Source organism: Mustelus asterias, chromosome 16, assembly GCF_964213995.1.
Source record: "Mustelus asterias chromosome 16, sMusAst1.hap1.1, whole genome shotgun sequence".
NCBI lineage: Eukaryota > Metazoa > Chordata > Chondrichthyes > Carcharhiniformes > Triakidae > Mustelus > Mustelus asterias.
Genome location: NC_135816.1, coordinates 39,706,202 through 39,728,586, shown reverse-complemented (window position 1 = coordinate 39,728,586; position 22,385 = coordinate 39,706,202). Strand labels below are relative to the sequence as shown.

At 41.7% G+C, this 22,385-nt stretch overlaps 1 protein-coding gene across 18 annotated transcripts in view; it reads left to right on the top strand.

The window, feature by feature from the left end:
• The window catches only part of ankhd1 (ankyrin repeat and KH domain containing 1), a 180,094-nt gene extending 158,129 nt beyond the window's left edge, over positions 1–21,965 (top strand). For 12 of the 18 annotated variants that reach the window (XM_078231000.1, XM_078230989.1, XM_078230991.1 and 9 more), the window contains 6 exons: positions 2,625–4,267; positions 6,144–6,335; positions 8,183–8,437; positions 8,551–8,726; positions 13,322–13,489; positions 21,440–21,965. In XM_078231000.1, the coding sequence (XP_078087126.1) occupies positions 2,625–4,267; positions 6,144–6,335; positions 8,183–8,437; positions 8,551–8,726; positions 13,322–13,489; positions 21,440–21,499 (2,494 nt within the window). In that variant the 3' untranslated portion in view covers positions 21,500–21,965. The remainder of the gene's footprint in view (positions 1–2,624; positions 4,268–6,143; positions 6,336–8,182; positions 8,438–8,550; positions 8,727–13,321; positions 13,490–21,439) is intronic. The other 6 variants (XM_078230993.1, XM_078230985.1, XM_078230997.1 and 3 more) reach the window with 3 other exon arrangements.
• The last annotated feature ends 420 nt before the right edge of the window (positions 21,966–22,385 follow it).

Genomic DNA, 22,385 nt, shown 5'->3' with positions numbered 1-22,385 from the left:
TATAATTGAGAAAAGTCAAATAGCTTTCCTAATCGAAAAGACCAACATGATGCAACTGATCCATCCTTAACCCATTTTTATTTCTTTTGCGTGGATTAGCTATAGTTCTGGTTCTTCATTCAAGTGACTCCAGCTGATTGTAAACAAAGACTCCTTAACGTTTTCAGTAAAGACAAGCAGATCTTCTGTAGCATGCTTTTGATTAGCTGGTGAATTAGCAACCCAAATGTGGTGAGTTAAAACCCTACCGTAGGAGGTTGTGAAACTAAATATGATAAACTTAGTTATTTTGTGCACCAGCACTAGAAAAAATGACTGAAGGATGGAGATTGTTGTAAAAACCTAAATAGTTTCTTTCAGGGAATGAAACTTGTGTCTCTTAATGCTCTGGTCCACATGTGACTGTAATCCCATGCTACGTGGTTGACTCTTTAAAGTTTATTACTGTCACATTAACACTGCAATGAAGTTACTATGAAAATCCCCTAGCCGCCACACTCTAGCGCCTCTTCGGGTACACTGAGGGAGAATTTAGCATAGCCAATGCACCTAACCAGCACGTCTTTCGGACTGTGGGAGGAAATTGGAGCACCCGGAGGAAACCCACAGAACGTGCAGACTCTGCACAGAGTGACACAAGACTGGAATTGAACCTGGGTCCCTGGCGCTGTGAGGCAGCAGTGCTAACCATTGTGCCATCGAGCTGCCCCTAATGCTCTCTGAAGTGGCCCAGCAAGCCAGTTGTAAAATCAATCACTGTCCCACTGCCACTATCTCACGACAGCTATTGATGTGCGATAGATACAGCCTTTATTAGTGTTTTCTCACCCTGAGAGCAAATGGAAAGATCTTCGCATAAAAGTTGCTCGACCTGACCTCAATAGATTGAATTAAATGTTTATTCCCCCTCAGAATTTTGAGCACTGTTTGTTTTGCATTAAAAATGAGAAGCATAATGTTCAGACTTGCCCATGCTGAGACATTAGAGTCAATTCTTTATTCGTTGTAGGTTTTTTCTTCTGAGCCCACTGCTATTTTAAGTTTGATCTCCAAATTGGTATTTTCTATGTTCTTGCTACTAAGCCATTATTTACAATGGTTTTTCTATTTTGTTTGGGAATTAATATTTTCTTGTGTGGCGTCAAATATGAACACAGTGGCCTACCTTATCTAACTATTTCATCATCAAGAAAGTATGGCTGACAAAGTTTCTGCATACGTAGCTTCAATTAACCAACTATACATTTGTCTAAATGTTGGGACTGATCACAATTGTTTCCATTCTGTTTATATAATAAAGTTTTCAGACTTAGTCATTCTTGAACTTGAATAACATTCCGAACCTTATCCAAGCATTTACTTGCCATTATCATGTGCATTGTGATGATGTGCAAGCACTGATTTGATTTCCCTTGGTCTCCCATACTGGAAAAATAATTGTCCGAATACCAGTTGTGTCCAATCATAACCGTTCTTTCCAATACTCATAGGATTAAAACAAATATTTGACACAAAGGTATAATTAATCTCATGCATACATGTATTGCCAGTGATGCTCAGATCTGATTAAATGCAGATTTTACAATTATTTAATATCTCCCTTATATGCATTAGAAAGTGCTTTTTGGAATCTACTAATTTTATATTGTTGAACAATTGTTCTCCATGCAGTTGAACTAGCTGTAAGATACTTTATTCAGTTAATCACACAAAAGCTTAATCTGAATTTAAAAGGTATGTCTGACAAATATTCTTTGGGATTTATCAAAAGGCCAAATTTTTAACCTTTAGGTCAGAATCTTAAAATTGCTACATTTGGCATTCTTGAATGATTATGAAGGTCCCTCAATTCTAAGAGGAATCCAGTTTGTATGGAAACATTTTGGTTTCAGCATTCTAGCTGAAAAGAGATAGGGGGAGTGGGATTATATCGGGAACAGTGTTTGCATTTTGGAAAGATTTGATTTGGGCTGAAAGAAAGTGGTCCTGAAATCAACACAACTCATATTCTTGCTTCTCAAAGGGCTGTAGCTTGCTGGTTTCAGGCTAGACATATGGTATGGTGATAGTTTACAAGAATTAAAATGGTTGACTGAGTGAAATTTACACAGCTTTGGTTAATTATTTTTAGAATTACTGTATTAAGGTTTCCTTGAATTAGTTTCAATCCCTGACTTGAATATTTATTCAATCCAGATCTAAAATATGACACTGATAGTAAAATCAAAACTTGTTGATCACAAAAATATTGCAACTTTGCTATGCATTGTGCCTTTCTCAGTAATGCTGTTTATAGCATAGAGATTCTCTCCACCGATGCTGTCAGAACTGCTGAGACTTTCCAGATTTTGATTTTCAGATTCCAGCATTTGCAGTATTTTGCTTTTATCTTGGCTGGAGGTATTGTTAGTCCAGGCTTAATAGAGAGTTTTAATAGGTTACTGATTATGCTCTCTTTTTTTGTGGAATAGCATCTGGAATATCTACTGTGGTTTGATGAATGGTCAGTTGTACTTTGGATTGAATAAATATTCTGAATCTGCAGATTTTCACTGCAGACATAAATAAACAAATTCAAAGAAAAATTTATCTCATGGTGAAACTTTACATTGTACTAATTTCAGAGGAGGCACAGAATCAACAAGACATGCAGTGCAGCTCATCAACGCACTAATTCAGGATCCTGCAAAGGAACTGGAGGATTTGATCCCTCGGAATCATATTAAAAGCGTCACAGCCAACACAAGAATGGGGTCCACAGCTGCCACAACCACAGCTAGCACCACAACTGCCGGACACCGAATAACCGTTTCAATGATGTCTTCCTCTGCAACAGCTTCGCTGTCGACCTCATCATCCACATCATTACAATCCATTAACAAACCTGGTAAAAACATTGTATCAAACAATATGCGTCCCACATTTTCAGTTTCACTTCCTTTGGCTTATTCACATCCGCAGTTAGCACATGCTTTGCTAGCTGCTCAAACGATCCAGCAGATTCGACACCCTCGGTTACCCATGGCACACTTTGGAGGAACCTTCTCTCCATCAGCGAACACTTGGGGTCCTTTCCCAGTAAGACCTGTAAGTCCTGGAAGCGCCAACAGTTCACCAAAACATAATACAACTCGTCTCAACCAGGGTAGTAATACTATTCATCCCAACACTGGTAATTCCGCTTCTATCAATTCACCTTCTGTGGCTGTGAGTTCTCCAACTTTCACCACACAGTCTGTGTGTGTGACGAGCAGCCCAACTCCATCGTCGGTTAGAAAGCAGCTCTTCACCTCGGTCAATAAAACCAACGTCATGATATCAGTGACTTCAGCTGTGACCAGCAATTCCTGCTCACTGCCCATAAATTCAACTGTACCAGTGAGCAATGGGCAACCTCCTACTCCTCCACCCCCTCCACCACTTGTACAGCCATCTCAGCAATCCATGTCACTGACGAAGAATGAACCATTCGCCACCTCCGCTGCGAAGGAAGAAGTGACCACTGCAGAACAGCCTGCAGGAAGCCAGTGTGCGCATTCAAATGTCTGCAACAGCACTTCAGTCAACAGTAATTCTGGGGCTATAGGAATACAACCGACTTCTTCACTGCCCAGCATTCTGCCGCAAATTCCATGCCGTAGTTCCTCTGATATTCGACCTTCATTACCGAAGCCTTACATTTCAAATACAGATCATGGATTAGTGGCCCCAAGCAGTCTAGCGTCTGCTCGCCCTGTTACTATGTCGGCTTGTCCTAATGTTCAGACCAACAACACTTTACCTCAGTTAGCTGCAGCCTCTCCTCAAGTATCTCACAGAATACAGCCTGGTGCTCCTTTCTATCCCCTAGTACAGCAAGAGCCACAGTCTGTTTTTGTCCCAAACCCAGTTCCAATGGTTTCTACCCAAGATCCTATGAAGCAGCATGGTGTTCCTTCTCCGATGCAGCTTTCATCTGCACTTGGTATGCTGAACGTTTCGCAGATCCACGCAAATCCAGGAAGCAAATCCTTGCCTCCAAATTTTGGCTCAGCAGCCCTCTTCAGCCCTTTCAACAGTTTCTTCGACAATACCCAGGTGTCTGCAAATCACGTATGGGGAAGTTGTCCACTGCCTTCACGGCCAACACAAGATCCAACGTTTAGTGGACATTCCAACTACATGGGCAGTTCTGTACTTGGACAATTGGATGCAGTACTTCCACATGATAACTCCAAGGCTCCAGGTTTCAGACCACCTTCGCAAAGGGTGACATCGAGCCCCACAGGTGAGATGGAGAGTCGATTATTTTAATATATTTTGTGTATTAGTTTTGAAGATTCTGATTTAAACCATTCATTTGAACAACATTGTGTGGCAACTCTAAAAATTCCAAACGTTAGCCAAATTGCTTGCTTTATCTGCATTCTCCTTTCCGCTTTCCTTCTCTTACCCTACCCCTTTTCCAGGGGCTTCTCACATTTACTGATTCAACCATCAAGACAGTTTTGAGGCTGAGACTGGAGGAACAATTTTGTTTCTCCCTGCATCTCTTTTTCCACCCTTGCCTCTTCCCCCAACATCAACCTCCTCATGAGATGGTCTGTCTAGTTTCCTTGTCCTTAATGTCCTGAAGAACCAATTAATTGCTATAATTGAAAAGTTTTAATCAGTAACAATGCTAGTGACTTGTAATTCTCAGAGATTGGCAAAGGATCTGTTATTTGCAATCCTCCAGTTGTTGAGCTGTATCAAAATTGGATTGAATATTTCAAGATTGTAGAAATACTATTTAATGTCCTTCCCTCACTCCACTCTACTAGACAATGGGGAAATGGTGAGGGGGGGGGGGGACTGCAGGCTAACACTGAGCATTAACATCACCTCAGCAATTTACACCATACCAGATCTTAAACTAGCTACAGATTGTTTGCTGCTCATTAAGCACAAGTTCCCTTTGAAAATGGGTGCTCTTATCATTCTCCATAATTGCAACTCGTGTGTCTGTAAGTGTCAGTAGATGATCTCATTCTCAGGTTTTTGGCTAAGATCAAGAGTCAGACCACGCCCAAGATTGGGTGCAGTGCCTCTTCTTGTCAGCTTGGATCTTGTTTGTTCCTTTTTATGGGAACCATGAATTGGATTCAATTGGATTTTGAATTTAGTTTTTGGAGCAAAGAAGAATGGATTTGAGTTTAACCTGGTCCATTCTGAGCATTGACTTTGTAACATTAAGGATGGAGTAAAAAAATAAAAGGAGACCAGATCCTTCCAGTATTAGGAAAGCTGAAAATAACCCAACTAAAGTTATGCAGTTTTGAAAAATGGCTTGTGACCTCTAAGTTAGACTTTAGACATGCAAACGACCTTTGAAGGGATGCAGCCTTCTCAAAATGATCCCATACTAAATTATAAAAACCTGTTGCAGAACCTTGAATTATGGTCCTTGATTTTAGAATGTTGATCGATAATCTAATATATTTAAAATACATTAGATATCAAAGAACCATCTATGATTCTATTTCTTCTGCTAGGATAATCTGAAAACAAGGGGCACAATCCTAAAGCTATATTAGTTAGGAGAACAATCAGGAAGCACATTTTCACATGGTGTATTGGAAATCTGGAACTTGTTCCTCCTCAATACTGTGAATGCTGGGGCAATTGAATTTTTTTTTTTGTTAAGGTCAAAGAATATGAAGAAAAGGCAGGTAAATAGAGTTCAGATACAGATCAGCCATGATCTCGTAAAATGTTGGAACAGACTGGAGGGGCTGAAGAGCCCATTCTGTCCTTATTAGGTAATGATCACGGGACATTTTTCTTAGATTAGAATAACAGGAGCTTACTGACATGGTCTGTGGCACGCCAAAAATAGCTCAAGTTTTAGGGTAAAATATTTTAGAAATACATTTTTAAATTAGTTCCTTTTAGTTTACAATGACGTGCATGTCTATGCTTGCATTTTAGTTTTTTTTTGAAACACTGCAACAATACTTTACCCTTTTTTTGCAATGAGACTTCGGTGAGCGCTACTCTCACTTACAGTTTGGATTATTACCCCTTTAAAGAGAGAAATGTACAAGTTATAGATAAGTCACTTTTTATAATGTGCATTTCTCAAATATTCCATTACATGTGATTTTTTAAAAATGTTTTTGAAGGAATGTCTGCTATGGACCCATCAGGCAATGCCATTTCTTCCTCTTCCACCCCATTGACGAGTTTTGCTCCAAGTATGGCTGGAACTCAGGTGTATGTACAAGGACCAGCCCCTGTAGGAATGCCTGCTCCTAGCTTCAGCAGACAACATTTTTCCCCACACCCTTGGAGTTCAACAACTGCTCCAGCTACATGTATGTACAAGCCAATCCTTTCTATATTTTAGTTGCGTTTTTGGGGGTGGGAGGTTATGCTCCTTAGATTAGGATCCACTATTTGTTAAATGCATTAAAATACCATTTTAGAACATTTTAGTAGGTCCAATCTTCCAAATGTAGCAAGAAAATTATGGTTCACACTTTGCAAAACCAAATATTGGAAAAGAGGCATCATAAAATATTATTAGCCCTGAGAATTTGGAAACGGTCAGTGGTCCTTGTGGAAATGTTGCTTTCAAAAATGTTTTTCTTGTACATGAGGCCAGTTAAATTTGATTAATTACCCAATTACATCTGAAAAGTTATATGAATACATCTTTAATGTTCTAGATACCACCTGTATGGTGTGAATAAATGCCCGTCGGCAAATTAATCTTAGTGGTATTGATGATATTTGCATCCAGTTCATTTACAGTGAAAACTAAGTCTCTTGCAAACTTCAGCCAATTACTTACCTTTCTTCGTTTCCTGAGTGCCAAATGCTTATCCTGCAGAATAAATTATGTTGCACTTCCATGCAAGTGTATAAAGCCATGGGTTATCTGTATTGGTGAGTTCTATACCAATTTAGCAATATGTATTTGGAGTGCACATGGGCAATTGTTTGTGCCCAACTTGGAGGAAACTATTGTCCTGCAATGACATTCTGTAAAATGCATTTTTAACTTCCACCAGTAGTTAGGATGGGGGGTTGGCCAATAACATGGCACCCTTAAGATTCAGTCTAGCCAGTAGGAAAATTAAGAGTGCTGACCTCTTAACAACTTGTATTTGCATATGGTTCCTTTAATATAGTAAAAATGTCCTAAGTTGCTTCACAAGAGCACCATCAGCAAAGGTATGAGAAATTGATGGGTGGCTTTCCATTTTTGAAAGAAGACAGAGTTGAAACACACTTGAAAAGTTATACTTGGGTAGCTTTACTATCAGTTTAGCTCTCTTGTCAGACACTGGCTGCTCAATGCCTCAAACTTGCATTTATATGAAGAGACTTGTTTGGCAAAACTCAAGTCAGAGTTTTACTCAAATCAGAAATTTTGATTTTTGGGATTTCCTTTACATTTTCTGGGTTCCTTCCTTAAAACAAATCTTGTATAAAAGCACATTAATGTAAATGAACTCAATCCATAAAATATTTCCCCAATTGCGCAGTGATTGATGTGATTGCTTCTCAGCTTCTTAGTTCCCTTAGATATTAATGAAAGATATCTTCTCCTGTCCACACAAACTTATTTTAAAGATTTGTAGTCCACTTTATGCTAATTAGTTTTAATTTCCCCTAACATGTTGGAGGAAGTTGAATTACATTACATATTTAAAGGTAGTGTCCAATACAAATAGCATTAACACAGCACTGACGCTCAGAAAATAGAATTAGACATGATTTGCATGAACACATTTTTGGAATTTCTTTCATTAACAATGACGTTTGCATGTCTAAGTAAGCTTTCTTCACAACATTTTGACTGCTATTTAAATGAAGTGCAGAAACATTTCTGACCAACATTTAAGTGAAGTCTTGTTGAAGTCTCTTCATCTCTAGACCGGTTACTTTGTGAGTTTTTGCTTTCTCAAAAAAAAATAGGAATCAAAAACAGAAGTTTAAATATGATGCTGTCCTTCACTCTTAATTGATGAACAGCAAGCAACAAAAGTTTCACGTCAGATTTTTTTCACTGTGGTTCAAAATTTATAGCTACAAATATTAATTATTGAGCACTGCAATTAAGAATTGTACTGTTATATACCATGCTGTTTTAACAATTGTTGGATGTAATTTACTACTTTGTGGATCATAATTTTTGTGCATCATTTTCATGCAGGTGAGTCCCCTCCATCAGTGTCTTCTGGAGCTTCTTCACCCTTATCTGCTGCTTCTGCACCTCCTTCCTTGGGCCAACCAAAATCGAATAACGCAAATCAGGATCGGAAGGTACCACCACCTATTGGAACAGAAAGATCAGCTCGCATTAGGCAGACTGGGTCGATGACTCCACTTTCCACTATGGTGGGTAGTAACCTGACAACTCCTGTTGGACAAGGAGGGATCTGGTCTTTTGGTGTCAGCAATAATTCAGGTGAGGAGTTATTAATTATGGTGTTGGAGAGATATGTAAGGAGTGTATCTGGCAGGGCTAAGTTTTAAAGCTACAAAATCTTGTCATTTTCTTAGAATGGGTTTCTCTTTCAGATGGCATATCTGGCTGGTCCCAAGGTGTGATGGGTGGTCACTTAATGCACCAATCTATATCAGACCCAGCTTCATTTTCACAACATCAGACATTGGAAAGAGATGATACTGGAATAGTGGCACCTTCAAACACCTTTCATCAGCCAGTGCCAAGCAACTTCATGGATTATAACAAGGTTAGTGAAAATTGTTTGATTTTTTTTTAAAAAACAGAGCATGACCATCAGGCGGCAGTAATTTGTACATAATCAAAATGTGCAGTGAATAAACTCACCGAATAAGTGAAACTAAAATGAAATACTGGAAATACTAAGATCTGGTAGCTTTTGTGAAGAGACAGTCTTTTCAGATTGATGACTTGAAAGTTCATCGACTTGAATCATTGACTGTTTCTCTCTCCACAGATGTTGCCAGGCCTATTGAGTACTTTTGCTTTTTAGCACCGAGTTGGTGTTTATTTTTTCACACCTTCAGCATAGCCCGTGCTCTTGCAACGGTTTGGATAAAAACCTGTGCAAATGCTATTGTTGGAGGCTTGCCTTATTCATAACTGATTCATACGAGCATTGTTTCAAAATAGTTTATAAGTAGGCTTTGATTCTAAACTCCGGTTGCTTGCTGCAAATTGCAAGCCATTATAGAATAGCTTACCTTCAGTTTTTTACTCTTGATATGTAAATATGGCAATGGCCATCAAAACATGACACTATCTTTTTAAAATGTAAAAAAATTAAAGTGAATGAAATAGCCCAAGGTGCTTCACAGGAGCATAATCAGATAACAATTGATCTGGGTTTGATTCCCAGCTTGGGTCACTGTCTGTGTGGAGTTTGCACATTCTCCTCATGTCTGCGTGGGTTTCCTCCGGGTGCTCCGGTTTCCTCCCACAGTCCAAAGATGTGCGGGGTTAGGTCGATTGGCCATGCTAAAATTGCCCCTTAGTGTCCTGAGATGCGTAAGTTAGAGGGACTAGCGGGTAAATATGTGGGGATGGTGGGGGTAGGGCCTGGGTGGGATTGTGGTTGGTGGCGACTCGATGGGCCCAATGGCCTCTTTCTGCACTGTAGGGTTTCTATGATTTTTTGATCCTACTTTCAAGGAGTTTGCAAAATGCTGTTGGAAGTAACTTGGGGATATTTCCCCCCAAAGGGACTCAAAGTGCAATTGGGGAGTGATGCAGAATACTAAGAAGTGATCAGTGTGTGATATGAATAGGCTTTGTGAGCTAACAAGGTGGAGGATGTGACTGAATATGTATAGGAAAGTTTATATAGAGGGTAAAGTTAAGGAAGAACAGTGAACTGTTGAGAATGGGCAAGATGAGTTTAGATGACGCTTAAAATCTCCAAGTATGAAAAATCTCTTGATAGAGTGAATGAGGAAAGCAAGAAAATATCTTGGTGAAAAGAGAGAGCCGATTTTAAAGCAGAGTGGAACAAGGTAAGTTGCTCAAAGCAGAAGTTATCAGAAATAGAGCGACGATTGAAGATGGTATTTAGTGGTAAGGGCCACAATGTCAACATGGCAGTTTGAATGGGACAATTGGTGGAAGACATAGTCAGGCATGGAGACTTCAGTAAATGGTAAGGTATTACCATCCATGAGCCAAGTTTTCATCAAGATCATATCAAAGCAGTCGTTAATAATATCGTAGAGCAAGGGCCATGTTTGCAGCTAAACTAACATTCTGGAGGGAGATGCAAAGAAGAGCATTGACTGTTGGAACTACTGGCAGAGAGAGTCCAAGGGGCCAGTGGTGGGAGGAATGAGTAGGAGGGAAGGAGTTTGGCAACATTGGCTCCCAGCTTCATCTCAAAATGATGCAAGTTATCCAATCTTTTCCACATGAGACTTCTATATTTGAATTTCAATTTTGTTAAAACTTTTGTTTGAACTAAGAAAGGAAACTACCACAAATAGAAAAAAGTTAATGGCTAAATGTCAACTCAACAGAAAGAAACTGCAAAACACCTTTAAAATTTCTGAAGTTAATCTCACTAGTTCAACACATTAAGTTTTCTAATAAAAATTAGAAAGATTTACAGCACAGAGGCCAGTGGTTTATTATGTCAGTGCTGGCCGGAGAAGAGTTTTGCACCCTAATTTCACCTTCCAACTCTTACTGCGTAACCCTTTAGATTATGGCACCTCACTCGCATATCCATATGTTTCGCCAAATGTGATGATGATTTCAGCTTCCATCACCTTTTACAGGCAGGGAGTTCCAGATCCCCACCACCCCCAAGTAGATTAAAAATACTCTTCCATTCAGCCTCCTGTCCTTCTACCAATTAATTTAAATCTGTGCCCTCTGGTTATTAATGTCTCAGCTAATGGAATTCGGTCCATGCTATTCACTCTCTGTAGACACCTCATAATTTTGTACTATTCACTTAGATGTCATCTTAGCCCCCTGTGTACCAAATAAAAACAAACCCAGCCTCTTTAAGCTATCCTCATAGCTACAGTTCTCCATTCCTTACAACATCCTTGTAGATTTCTTTTGTGTCCTCTTTTAGTACAGTCACATCCTTCCTATAATGCGGTGACCAGAACAGTACGCAATACTCTTCGCTGCGGTCTAACTAGTGTTTTTTTTAATACAATTCCAGCATAACTTCCCTGCTTTTATATTCTAGGCCTTGGCTAATAAAGGCCATCCCATATGCCTTGATCACCTTTTCTACCTTTCTGACCTTCTCAAGGGTACATGTAGGCATGCAGTCCACGGCCCCTTTGCTCTAACATAGTTTCCCAAACTTTTCCAGCCATGGAACCCTTTTGACCCCTCGAGCACTGATGGAACCCTTAATGAATATTCTTATTATGTTGAAGAGCTGAACCACAAAAAATTGTTTTTGCACAATAGGTACAATCATACAAAACAATATTGACGTTTTTTATTTCTCATTTGCATTTTTTATTACAACTTTTCACTTAACATATTTAGTGATAAAATAATAATTCTTAATGGGAGGAATCATGCTATTGTTTTGTTCATAAATTTAGTTAATATTAGTAATGTTGCTAGAGTTAGATTCGCAGGCACACGCACCCAAAAGAAAGCGCACAACCCCCCCCTCCTCTCTCGCGTGTCCACACCCACTCTCATATCCTCATCTGCCTCTCACCCGCCTCTCCCTCGCTCTCTCCCTCTCGCCTGCCCCCCCCCCCCCCCCCCCCCCCCCCCCGGCTTCTTGCTCTGTCACATTCTCTCCTTCTCGCTCACACAGCACGCCCCCCCATCCCCACCCCCGGCCTCTCGCTCTGTCTCGCTCTCCTCACCATCCCACCCCCATCGTGCTCTCCCTCCCTGGCCCCTCGCCCTGTCGCCCTCCGCCCTCGCCCCCAGCCTCTCGCCCTCCCCTCTGCCCCTTGGCTGCAGCCTGCCTAACTGCACTGCCTGCTCTGCCGTCCAGTTGCCTTCGCTCTTGCCCTGACTTTGCTGATTTTGCCTCTATTTCCAGTTCGTTCAATCAGGGGTTGTTTTCTCAGTGCATTGGCTGCTGATAAATTGACTGGTGCACCTATCAGTGGCCAACGCACTGTAAAATATTCCTTTGACTGGACAATCTGGAAGGACAGTTTTTTCAAATTTAAAACAGCCAAACATACCACAAAATCCCTGGATGGGAAACGCTGGTCTAAATCATCTTCAGGCCTACACTTCGCAGAATCGTACCAGTTATTCTGTATTCCTTTACCTTGTTTGCCTTCCTTATGCACTTCACACTTCTCCAGATTAAATTCCATTTTACATTCTTCTGCCCACTTAGTCAGTTGATTAGATTATCTTGCATCAGTCTCGGGCTCCCTTTATTACAATCTAATTTTGCCAAATCGCGTTTGGCTTGGTGAAACTGACCATTCCTCGGTTTAATATTTTTAATTTTGGTCTGTCTTTGTTCTTTTCCAGAAAAAAAGATTGTCAGTCTTGACAGCCTTATTTGAACTGTAACATTCAAGTTGATGCTTAAAACAATAGACTACTGCCTTGTAACTCTGCAAGAATGACAGTGGTCCAATCTAAGCATCCCAAAAAATGTGGCATTCTTCAGTCATTTAGAGTAATTGTTTGTTAGTGCAGAATCTACTTTTCTTACATATTTGGATATATTATTTGATCACTTCATTGTGAAGCAGCACGAAACATGCACTGAGTGCAGGTCATGTCTGTTTCCCACATTAGATGGAATGGCTGATTCTAATTCTGTTGATGCAGTCTGCTTTTTAATGCATCAATAAACTTCAACTTTTAGCAGCATTGTTAACCCTGTTTTTTGAATTAGAAATTAGTAAGTAATCAGTAAGAATTTTTTTCTCCCTTAATTTGAAAACTCACATATTCTTTTGTGGTTTGAATCCATGAACTCCCTCTACTAATCCAATGGTTTAATATGGCGCCACAGTTGAGTATTTTGCTTTGATTACAATCCATGTACTTCATTGACAAAGCATACAGCACAAGAGATCATTTTCTTGAATACTGACATCGTGTAGAAAAAAATGCAGTATTTAACTTGGGCTGTTGGTAATTGTTGAGTATCAGTTGGTTAACTGTACAATGGTTTGGTCACGAACATCAATTAAATAAAGGCTCCATCTCCTCCAGTTATTGAACTTCTATGTACTAATAAGTAAACTTCTACCTAAATATGAAAACAATCATTGGATGCTGCCCTTGAAATGATTCATCTTAATATCTGTTATAAAATCACAAGAAACCTGTGGCTGTTTCATGAAACCTCAAATTATTTTATTTCCCTTTTAGCAGGGCTTGCCACTTTCCATGTATGGGAATGCAATGATTCCTCCGCATCCACAGTTGGCCGATGGTCCAGGGGCTCCTCTTTTTAATGGACTTCATGCTACAGACCCTGCCTGGAATCCTATGATAAAGGTTGTCACAAACTCCTCTGAGAATGCTGATCCCCAACAGGTGAGAATAAAAATGAACTTTGAGCTGTCTTAACATGGGGTTTAGATCTCTTTAAAGTCTATAACAGGATTACACGAGTAAAGTTGCTTTAAAAGTGTGTAACCAACATTGTGCATCAGCTTTCTGCTCTAAAGTACTTTAGTTGTCACTGCCATACAGCTTGTATACTTGCCACCCATAGTTCACATCCTCCAATCTGACTTTTCATCAATTAACCGCACCCAAGACACAATTAGGAATGAACAAAGAACAGTACAGCACAAGAACGGGACCTTCAGCCCTCCAAGCCTGCGTCAATCATGTTTACCAATCTAAACCAACCGCTTATATCCCTCTATTCCCTGTTTGTTCATGTGCCTATCAAGATAAGTCTTAAATGTGGCTAACATAACTGCCTCAACCACCTCCCTTGGCAGTGCATTGCAGGCTCCCACCACCCTCTTTAAAAAAAAAACTCTGCACGTCTTCACTGAACCTTCCCCCTACTTATCTTGAACTTGTGCCTCCTTGTAATTGTCATTTCTGCCCTGGGAAAAAGCTTCCAACTGTTCACCCTATCTATAATTTTACAAAGTTCCATTAGGTCGCCCCTCAGCCTCCGTTTTTCCAGGGAGAACAATCCCAGTTTATTCAATCTCTCCTCATAGCTAATGCCCTCCATACCAGGCAACATCCTGGTAAACCTTTTCTGCACTCTCTCCAAAGCCTCTGCGTCTTTCTGGTAGTGTGGTGACCAGAATTGGACACTATTCCAAATGTGGCCTAACCAACGTTTTATGCAACTGCAACATAATGTGCCAACTTTTATACTCAATGCCCTGTCCGATGAAGGCAAGCATGCCATATGCTTTCTTCACCACCTTTTCCACCTGTGCTGCCACTTTTAAAGATCTGTGGACCTGTACTCCTAGATCCAATATGATGAAATCTGGAGTTTGCTGCCCCATTCAATTTCCTTTATCAATAGGTTCATTTTGTGGTTCCAGTCAGTTCGCATTTCGCAAATGTTTTTTTCATCTTGTGTCACATAGTCACTTCTGTGTATGAGTTCTATCCTTAAATCTCACCTATATAATTACATACTTTAGTTAAGATCCCAGTTGGCGTTACTACTTGATGGGAAGATTCCAGAGTGGAATCCTAGATCAAAATATCGGAACTTTTACTTTTTCTTAGAAAACATGGAGGAACAAAGTCACAGGACTGCTAGTTAGTTTTAATAACAAGAAAAAACATTAAAAGTTGGATTATACTCCTTTACTCCCCTCTTACCTTCACAAATATGTAGAGTTTTCGAAGATAACACCCCACTCTGAAACCAAATGGCTGATGCCACTGAAGCGATCTGTGGATTTCTCCTCAAATTTCCCCAGATGGTTGTCACAAGTATTTACAAATTCCAACATCTAAAAGAGATGCTTTAAAATCTTCTTTCAGACAATGCTTTCCATCAGTTGTTTTCATTAAGAATCCACTCCAGGTTTTCCAATTATCCTGACAAACAAAGCGTCTGTGCTTTTAACCAAGAGTCCAGCACCAGGTTTTCCACCTCCTTTCAGGTTTTCTTTGTCTTAAGTACTTTTACACAAACCCTGAGACTAGCCACTGATTTCCACAATTGTTTCAACTTGCATCGCACAGGCTGGATTAAAATCTCTCAAATCTTGAAATCACTTCTGCTATCTTTCTGGCATCTCACTAGCCAACTTCTTGTCAGCTCCATCTGTCTTTATTGAACAGTTCTCTGTTTTAGTACCTGTTTCCTCCTTTAGCCTCCTCCTCCGTGGAAATTTCTCTTCATTTCATTAGTTTCATTAACTAGCTGTTCAAGTCCCCTGCACTGTTTTCTTACCATTATTCTTTACTCCATGGTATGGCTTTTATTCTAACAGAGCTGAGAGATGTTCCCTCTTTATCCTTCTATAAGCAACCACTATGAATTTAGCCAAAACTACACTTAAGAAACCTTCCTAGGTTATTAAGCAAAGTCTTTGTATTTCTCCCAACTTGTTTAGTTTTCACACTGTAACCCCTTCTATGCACAATAGAAACACAAAGTGAGTGGACCAAGCCCCCACAGATGCAAACATCCTCGTCTAGTTTGAACCTAACTGTAGGTTTACTCTTCCTTACACAGCAACACTAAACCAAACCCACTTAAATATTAGAAATAAGATATGATTTTAACAATACAAATATAGATCACTGAAAACTTGCATCTGTTTTCCTGCCACTATTCCTCAACTTCTGCAAGCAGTGTCAACTTCCACATATACACTGATGACAACCATTCTATGTCACTTTGCGATATTCAAAAGTTGTTGACTTGCTTGGGTGAGCTGAAATTTGCCTTGTAATTTGTAAAATTTAAATGATTGAAATTGTTTAGTCAAAAATCTTATTTGCATCACTGGCAGTGATGGTGAATCCATTGGGATCATCAGTTGGATAGCTCAATATATGCACCATTGGTTGATAATCATGGACTAGAATAAGTGTATCAGGACAACATTTGCTTAAGTTATAATGCAGCTGTTGCTCTGGATAATACATGCAACAGTGAACATTCATTGAATGGTAATATTGGGTTGTTTAGATGGTGCAGGTAAGAGCAAAGCAAATGAAAGTTTAAAGAAAAACAAAAGTCATTCTGTTAGGTGGCAAGAAAGGCAGCAAAATTTAACCGACTCAATAAAAGCTCCAGATCATTAATTAGGCACGTAACCATCCTTTCTATTGCTGGAATTACTTAATTTTCTCTTCTGGGAGCCTTTGAATCTTAATGTTGAAATAGAAACATAGAAAACTACAGCACAAAACAGGCCCTTCGGCCCCACAAGTTGTGCCGAACATATCCCTACCTTTTAGGCCTACCTATAACCCTCCATCCTATTAAGTCCCATGTACTCATCCAGGAGTCTCTTAAAAGTCCCTATTGAGTTTGCCTCCACCACCACTGACGGCAGCCGATTCCACTCACCCACCACCCTCTGTGTGAAAAACTTCCCCCTAACATTTCCCCTGTACTTACACCCCAGCACCTTCAACCTGTGTCCTCTCGTAGCAGTCATTTCCACCCTGGGAAAAAGCCTCAGAGTCCACCCGATCTATGCCTCTCAACATCTTATATACCTCTATTAGGTCTCCTCTCATCCTACGTCTCTCCAAGGAGAAAAGACCGAGCTCCCTCAGCCTATCCTCATAAGGCATACCACTCAATCCAGGCAACATCCTTGTAAATCGCCTCTGCACCCTTTCAATCTTTTCCACATCCTTCCTGTAATGAGGTGACCAGAACTGAGCACAATACTCCAAGTGGGGTCTGACGAGGGTCTTGTATAGCTACATCATTATCCCCGGACTCTTAAACTCAATTCCTCGATTGATAAAGGCCAGCACACCATACGCCTTCTTAACCATCTCCTCCACCTGCGGGGCCGATTTTAGAGTCCTATGGACCCGGACCCCGAGGCCCTTCTGATCCTCTACAGTACGAAGAGTCTTTCCCTTTATATTGTACTCCTGCATCCCATTTGACCTGCCAAAATGGACCACTACGCATTTATCTGGGTTGAAGTCCATCTGCCACTTCTCCGCCCAGTCTTGCATCCTATCTATGTCCCTCTGTAACTTCTGACATCCCTCCAGACTATCCACAACCCCACCAACCTTTGTGTCGTCGGTAAACTTACCAACCCACCCCTCCACTTCCTCATCCAGGTCATTTATGAAAATGACAAACAGCAAGGGTCCCAGAACAGATCCCTGGGGCACACCACTGGTGACCGACCTCCATTTAGAAAAAGACCCATCTAAACACACTCTCTGCCTCCTTTGGGCAAGCCAGTTCTGGATCCACAGGGCAGCAGCCCCTTGGATTCCATGCCCTCTCACTTTTTCTAGAAGCCTTGCATGGGGGACCTTATCGAACGCCTTGCTAAAATCCATATAAACCATATCTACCACTTTCCCTTCGTCAATGTGTTTAGTCACATTTTCGAAGAACTCCACCAGGCACGATCTGCCTTTGACAAAGCCATGCTGAGTATTCTTGAGCATACTAAACCTCTCTAAATGCTCATAAATCTTGTCCCTCAGGATCTTCTCCATCTGCTTACCAACCACTGAGGTTAGACTCACCGGTCGGTAATTTCCAGGACTATCCCGATTCCCCTTCTTGAAAATAGGAACCACATCCACAATCCTCCGGCACCTCTCCCGTCTCCATCGACGATGCAAAGATCATCGTCAGAGGCTCTGCAATCTCTTCCCTCGCCTCCCACAGTAACCTGGGGTACATCCCATCCGGACCCGGCGACTTATCTATCCTGATGCCATTCAAAGATTCCAGCACAACCTCTTTGTTAAAGTCCACATATTCGATCTTTTCAGTCCACCGCAAGCCCACAGTACATCCACCCATGTCCTTCTCTGTGAAAACCGAGGCAAAATACTCATTAAGCACCTCTGCCATTTTTACTGGTTCCGTACAGATTTTCCCGCCTTCACCTCTTATAGGCCCTATTCCTTCATGTCTCATCCTTTTACTCTTCACATATTTATAGAACGCCTTAGGGTTTTCCTTAATTCTACTTGCCAAGGTCTTCTCGTGACCCCTTCTGGCTCTCCTAATTTCCTTCTTTAGTCCCTTCCTACAAGCTGTATACTCATCTAGATCCCTATCTTCGTCAAGCTCTCTGAACCTTTTGTACGCTTTCCCTTTCTTCTCGACTAGGTCCCGCACAGCTTTCATGCACCACGGTTCCTTTAACCTACCAACTCCTCCCTGTCTGCTCGGAACATTGTCCTGTAGAACCCTAGACAGACATTCCTTGAATTTCCCCGAGAATACCTCCTTCCAATTTACTCCTCTAATTTGCTGCCTTATGTCTTCATATTTCCCCTTACTCCATATAAACGCTTTCCTAGCTTGCCTGATCCCCTCTTTTTCCAATGCAAGCATAAAGGAGATAGAGTTATGATCGTTATCCCCAAGATGCTCTCCCACTGAGAGATCTGACACCTGTCCAGGTTCATTGGTCAGTATCAGATCAAGTACAGCCTCTCCTCTCGTAGGCTTGTCCACATGCTGTGTCAGGAAACCCTCCTGAACACACCTAACGAACTCCTCCCCATCCAATCCCCTTACCCTCAGGATATTCCAATCTATGTTTGGGAAATTAAAGTCTCCCATCACAACAACTCTGCTATTATTGCAACTCTCCAGGATCTGTTTCCCTATCTGCTCCTCCACCTCCCTGTTACTATTGGGCGGCCCATAGAAAACTCACAGCAAAGTGATCGACCCCTTCCCACTCCGAACTTCCACCCACAGAGACTCTGTAGACAATCCCTCCACAGCATACACTTTCTCTACAGCTGTGATACTATTCCTGATCAGCAGTGCCACTCCACCCCCTCTCTTGCCTCCCTCCCTGTCCTTCCTGAAACATCTGAATCCCGGCACCTGTAGTATCCAGTCCTGTCCCTGAGACATCCAAGTCTCTCTAATGGCCACCACATCACACTTCCAGGCATCGATCCACGCTCTGAGCTCATCCCCTTTATTCACTATACTCCTGGCATTAAAGTAAACACATCTCAATCCTTTGGTCTGAGCCCTCCCCTTCTCTATCCCCCGACCATCCTCCCTCTTGCACCGTCTATAACCCTTCTCTGTTTGCGAGCTAACTTCCTTGCTCCCAGTCACCTCGTCTCGATCCCCTCCCCCCAACCTATCTAGTTTAAACTCTCCCCAGTAGCCTTAGCCAACCTTCCCACCAGGATATTGGTCACCCTGGGATTCAAGTGCCACCCGTTTTTTGTGTACAGGTCACACCTGCCCCTAAAGAGGTCTCAATGGTCCAGGAACCTGAATCCCTGCCCCCTGCACCAGTCCCTCAGCCACACATTCATCCTCCACCTCACTCCATTTCTACCCTCACCCTCCCGTGGCACAGGCAGTAATCCTGAGATTACTACCTTTGCTTTCCTCCTTCTCAGCTGTCTCCCTAATTCCCTATGCTCTCTTTTCATGACCCCTTCCTTCCCACATCAGCGGTACCAATATGTACCGCTACCTCTGGCTCCTCTCCCTCCCCCCTCAGGATTTCTGGGAGTCGACCAGCGACATCCTGGATCCCGGCCCCAGGGAGGCAGACCACCATCCGAGACTCCCGCCTGCCTCCGCAAAAACGCCTGTCCAACCCCCTTACTGTTGAAGTCCCCGATTTAACACTGCCTTCCTCCTCTTTTCCTTAGCCCTCTGAGTTACAGGGCCGGACTCCACTCCGGAGACACGGCCACTGCTGCTTCCCCCAGGCGGGCTGTCTCCCCCCCCCCCCCCCCCCCCAGCAGTACTCTGGCAGGAGTACTTGTTGTGTAGGGACACATCCACTGGGGTGCTCTCAATCACCCGAACTTTACCCTTCCTGGCCGTCACCCATTTGGCCTCCACCCGTGGCCCTGGTGTGACCACCTGATGATAGCTCTTGCCTATCACCTCCTTATTCTCCCTTAACAGCCTAAGATCCTTGAGCTGCAGTTCCAGCTCCTCAACACGGCCCCTCAGGAACTGCAGCTCGGCACACCCCACACAGATGTGGATGTCCGGGAGGCCAGGTGCCTCCAGGACCTCCCACATCCTACACTGGGAACAACACACTGGCTTCACACTCATATTTGCCCCTTTATACCAAGGTACACAGAGAAAAGTAAATAAGAATTAAAAACTCACCCCTGCTTGCCCTGTCTCCCGAAGCCCTGTGAGCCAAAGCCCTTATAGCTCAGACTCTGCTCCCTGCTCCCGACGCTGCCCGCTGTATACTGCAGCCTACCTTTTTTTGTGTTTAGGTGAATTAATGTTTCATGACATTTAAAGATTTAAAATCACAGATGTGAAGTGATTTGCAAAAGAAGCAAATGTGATGCAAGGAACAAACTTCCACACAACTAGTGATTTGGGATGCAGTGCCTGGAACTGGTGGAGGCAGGTTCAATCAAGGCATTCAAGAGGGCATTAGATGAGTATTTGAATATAAACAATGTGTCAGGGTATGGGAAGAAGACAGAGGAATGGCACTAAGTCACACGTTTGTCTGGAGAGCCGGGGCAGACAACGATGGGTCAAATGGTCGCCTCCTGCCCCATAAAATTCTGAGATATAAAAATAGAAAATGCCTGAAATACTCAGCATATCTGGCAGCATCTGTGGAGAGAGAAATAATAGTTAAAGTTTCAAGTAGATGACCTCTACATCATAGAGACTACATGTTGGTTGGGTTACTGCTTTTGGAACAATTCCATTCAGTTTGCAATCATGACTCTGCTTCTAGTCGCCTGCCATTTAAATTCTCCGCCCACTTCCACTCTGATCCCTCTGTCCTTCACGCTATTCCACTGAAACATAAGGAACAAACTTCGTCTTTCCATTTGACACATCACAGCTTTCTGAACTCAACATTTCAGATCAAACCCTCTGCCTTCATTTTAGGATTTTTTTAAATTTTGGATGACAACTGGTGGTAATGGTTCTGCATTTTCTCATTTACACCTCCTCTAGTCATATCTTTTATTTGTTTACTTGTCCCATTCCTACCCGCTCTTTACCTTGTGTCTCATTCCTTAATCTCCAATCTTCCACCAAATTACAGACCTTCTCTTGTGTTCCCCCCTCCCCAACCCCCGGGTCTCTGCTTTAAAGCTGTTATATCTCTTAACTTTTTCTAGTTCTGATGAAAGGTCATCAACCTGAAACATAACTCTATTCCTCTCTCTACAGATGCTGCCAGACCTGCTGAGTATTTCCAGCATTTTCTGCTTTGATTTTAGATTTTCAGCATCTACAATAATTTGCTTTTGTATGAGTGTTCTATGGTGTTTACTTGCAAGTTTCTCCAACAGGATTGCATATGTCATAAATAAACATTCAGTTTTAATTAAATTTTGCAGGTGTGGCCTGGAACCTGGGCGCCACACATTGGTAACGTGCATCTGAACCATGTCAACTAGAGGACGCAAGCATGCCCACAAATTCCTGACATGTCTTTCTGAGATTGAAACTAGATTGATCTGGGAAGAAATTAACAGGACAAAACTTTTCTGATGTGCCTAACTGAAATTCTGTGTGGGCTGTTACGCATGAACTTAATTGATTTACCACTGTCTATGAACAAAGTGATCACCTGCATAGCAGGTTCGGTTCTCTGGTTAGTTTAGCCATTTTGACTTAAGACTTGGGACAAACTATTCTTGTGCTGCTGGCTAAACAGTACTGTAAACTGCTTGTATGCAGCCGAGGACTAGGTAATTATGTGAATTAATCCAGATGTTTTAGAGTGGTAAATACATGTATAATTGTTTACATACTAAAAAGGGTTAAAACAAGAGTAAATTTCATGTCGTATAGTGGCTCTACTTTATGTAGCCTGTATTAATGTGAAATATTTACCTTAATATTCAATAAAAATGAACAGTACCTCATCTTTAGCGTCTTTATTCCTGGTGATTAATTATTTGGGTTCATCAAGTTATAACTTGTGTTTCAGATTGCAAGTTATAAATACAACTTGATTTTGTTTTAAATCACAAGACAGTGACGTTCGAAATATTCTGGTTGATTATTTTGTGCAGTTGTGCGTGCGCGCCCAGGCTCCTCTTATTAAAGCACACTTATCACACCCACGATTGGTTTCGGTAAAGGAAATAGTATTGATCCCAAAAGAGAGAATGCTGGAAAATCTCAGCAGGTCTGGCAGCATCTGTAAGGAGAGAAAGGAGCTGACGTTTCGAGTCCAGGTGACCCTTTGTCAAAGCTCTGACAAAGGGTCATCTGGACTCGAAACGTCAGCTCTTTTCTCTCCTTACAGATGCTGCCAGACCTGCTGAGATTTTCCAG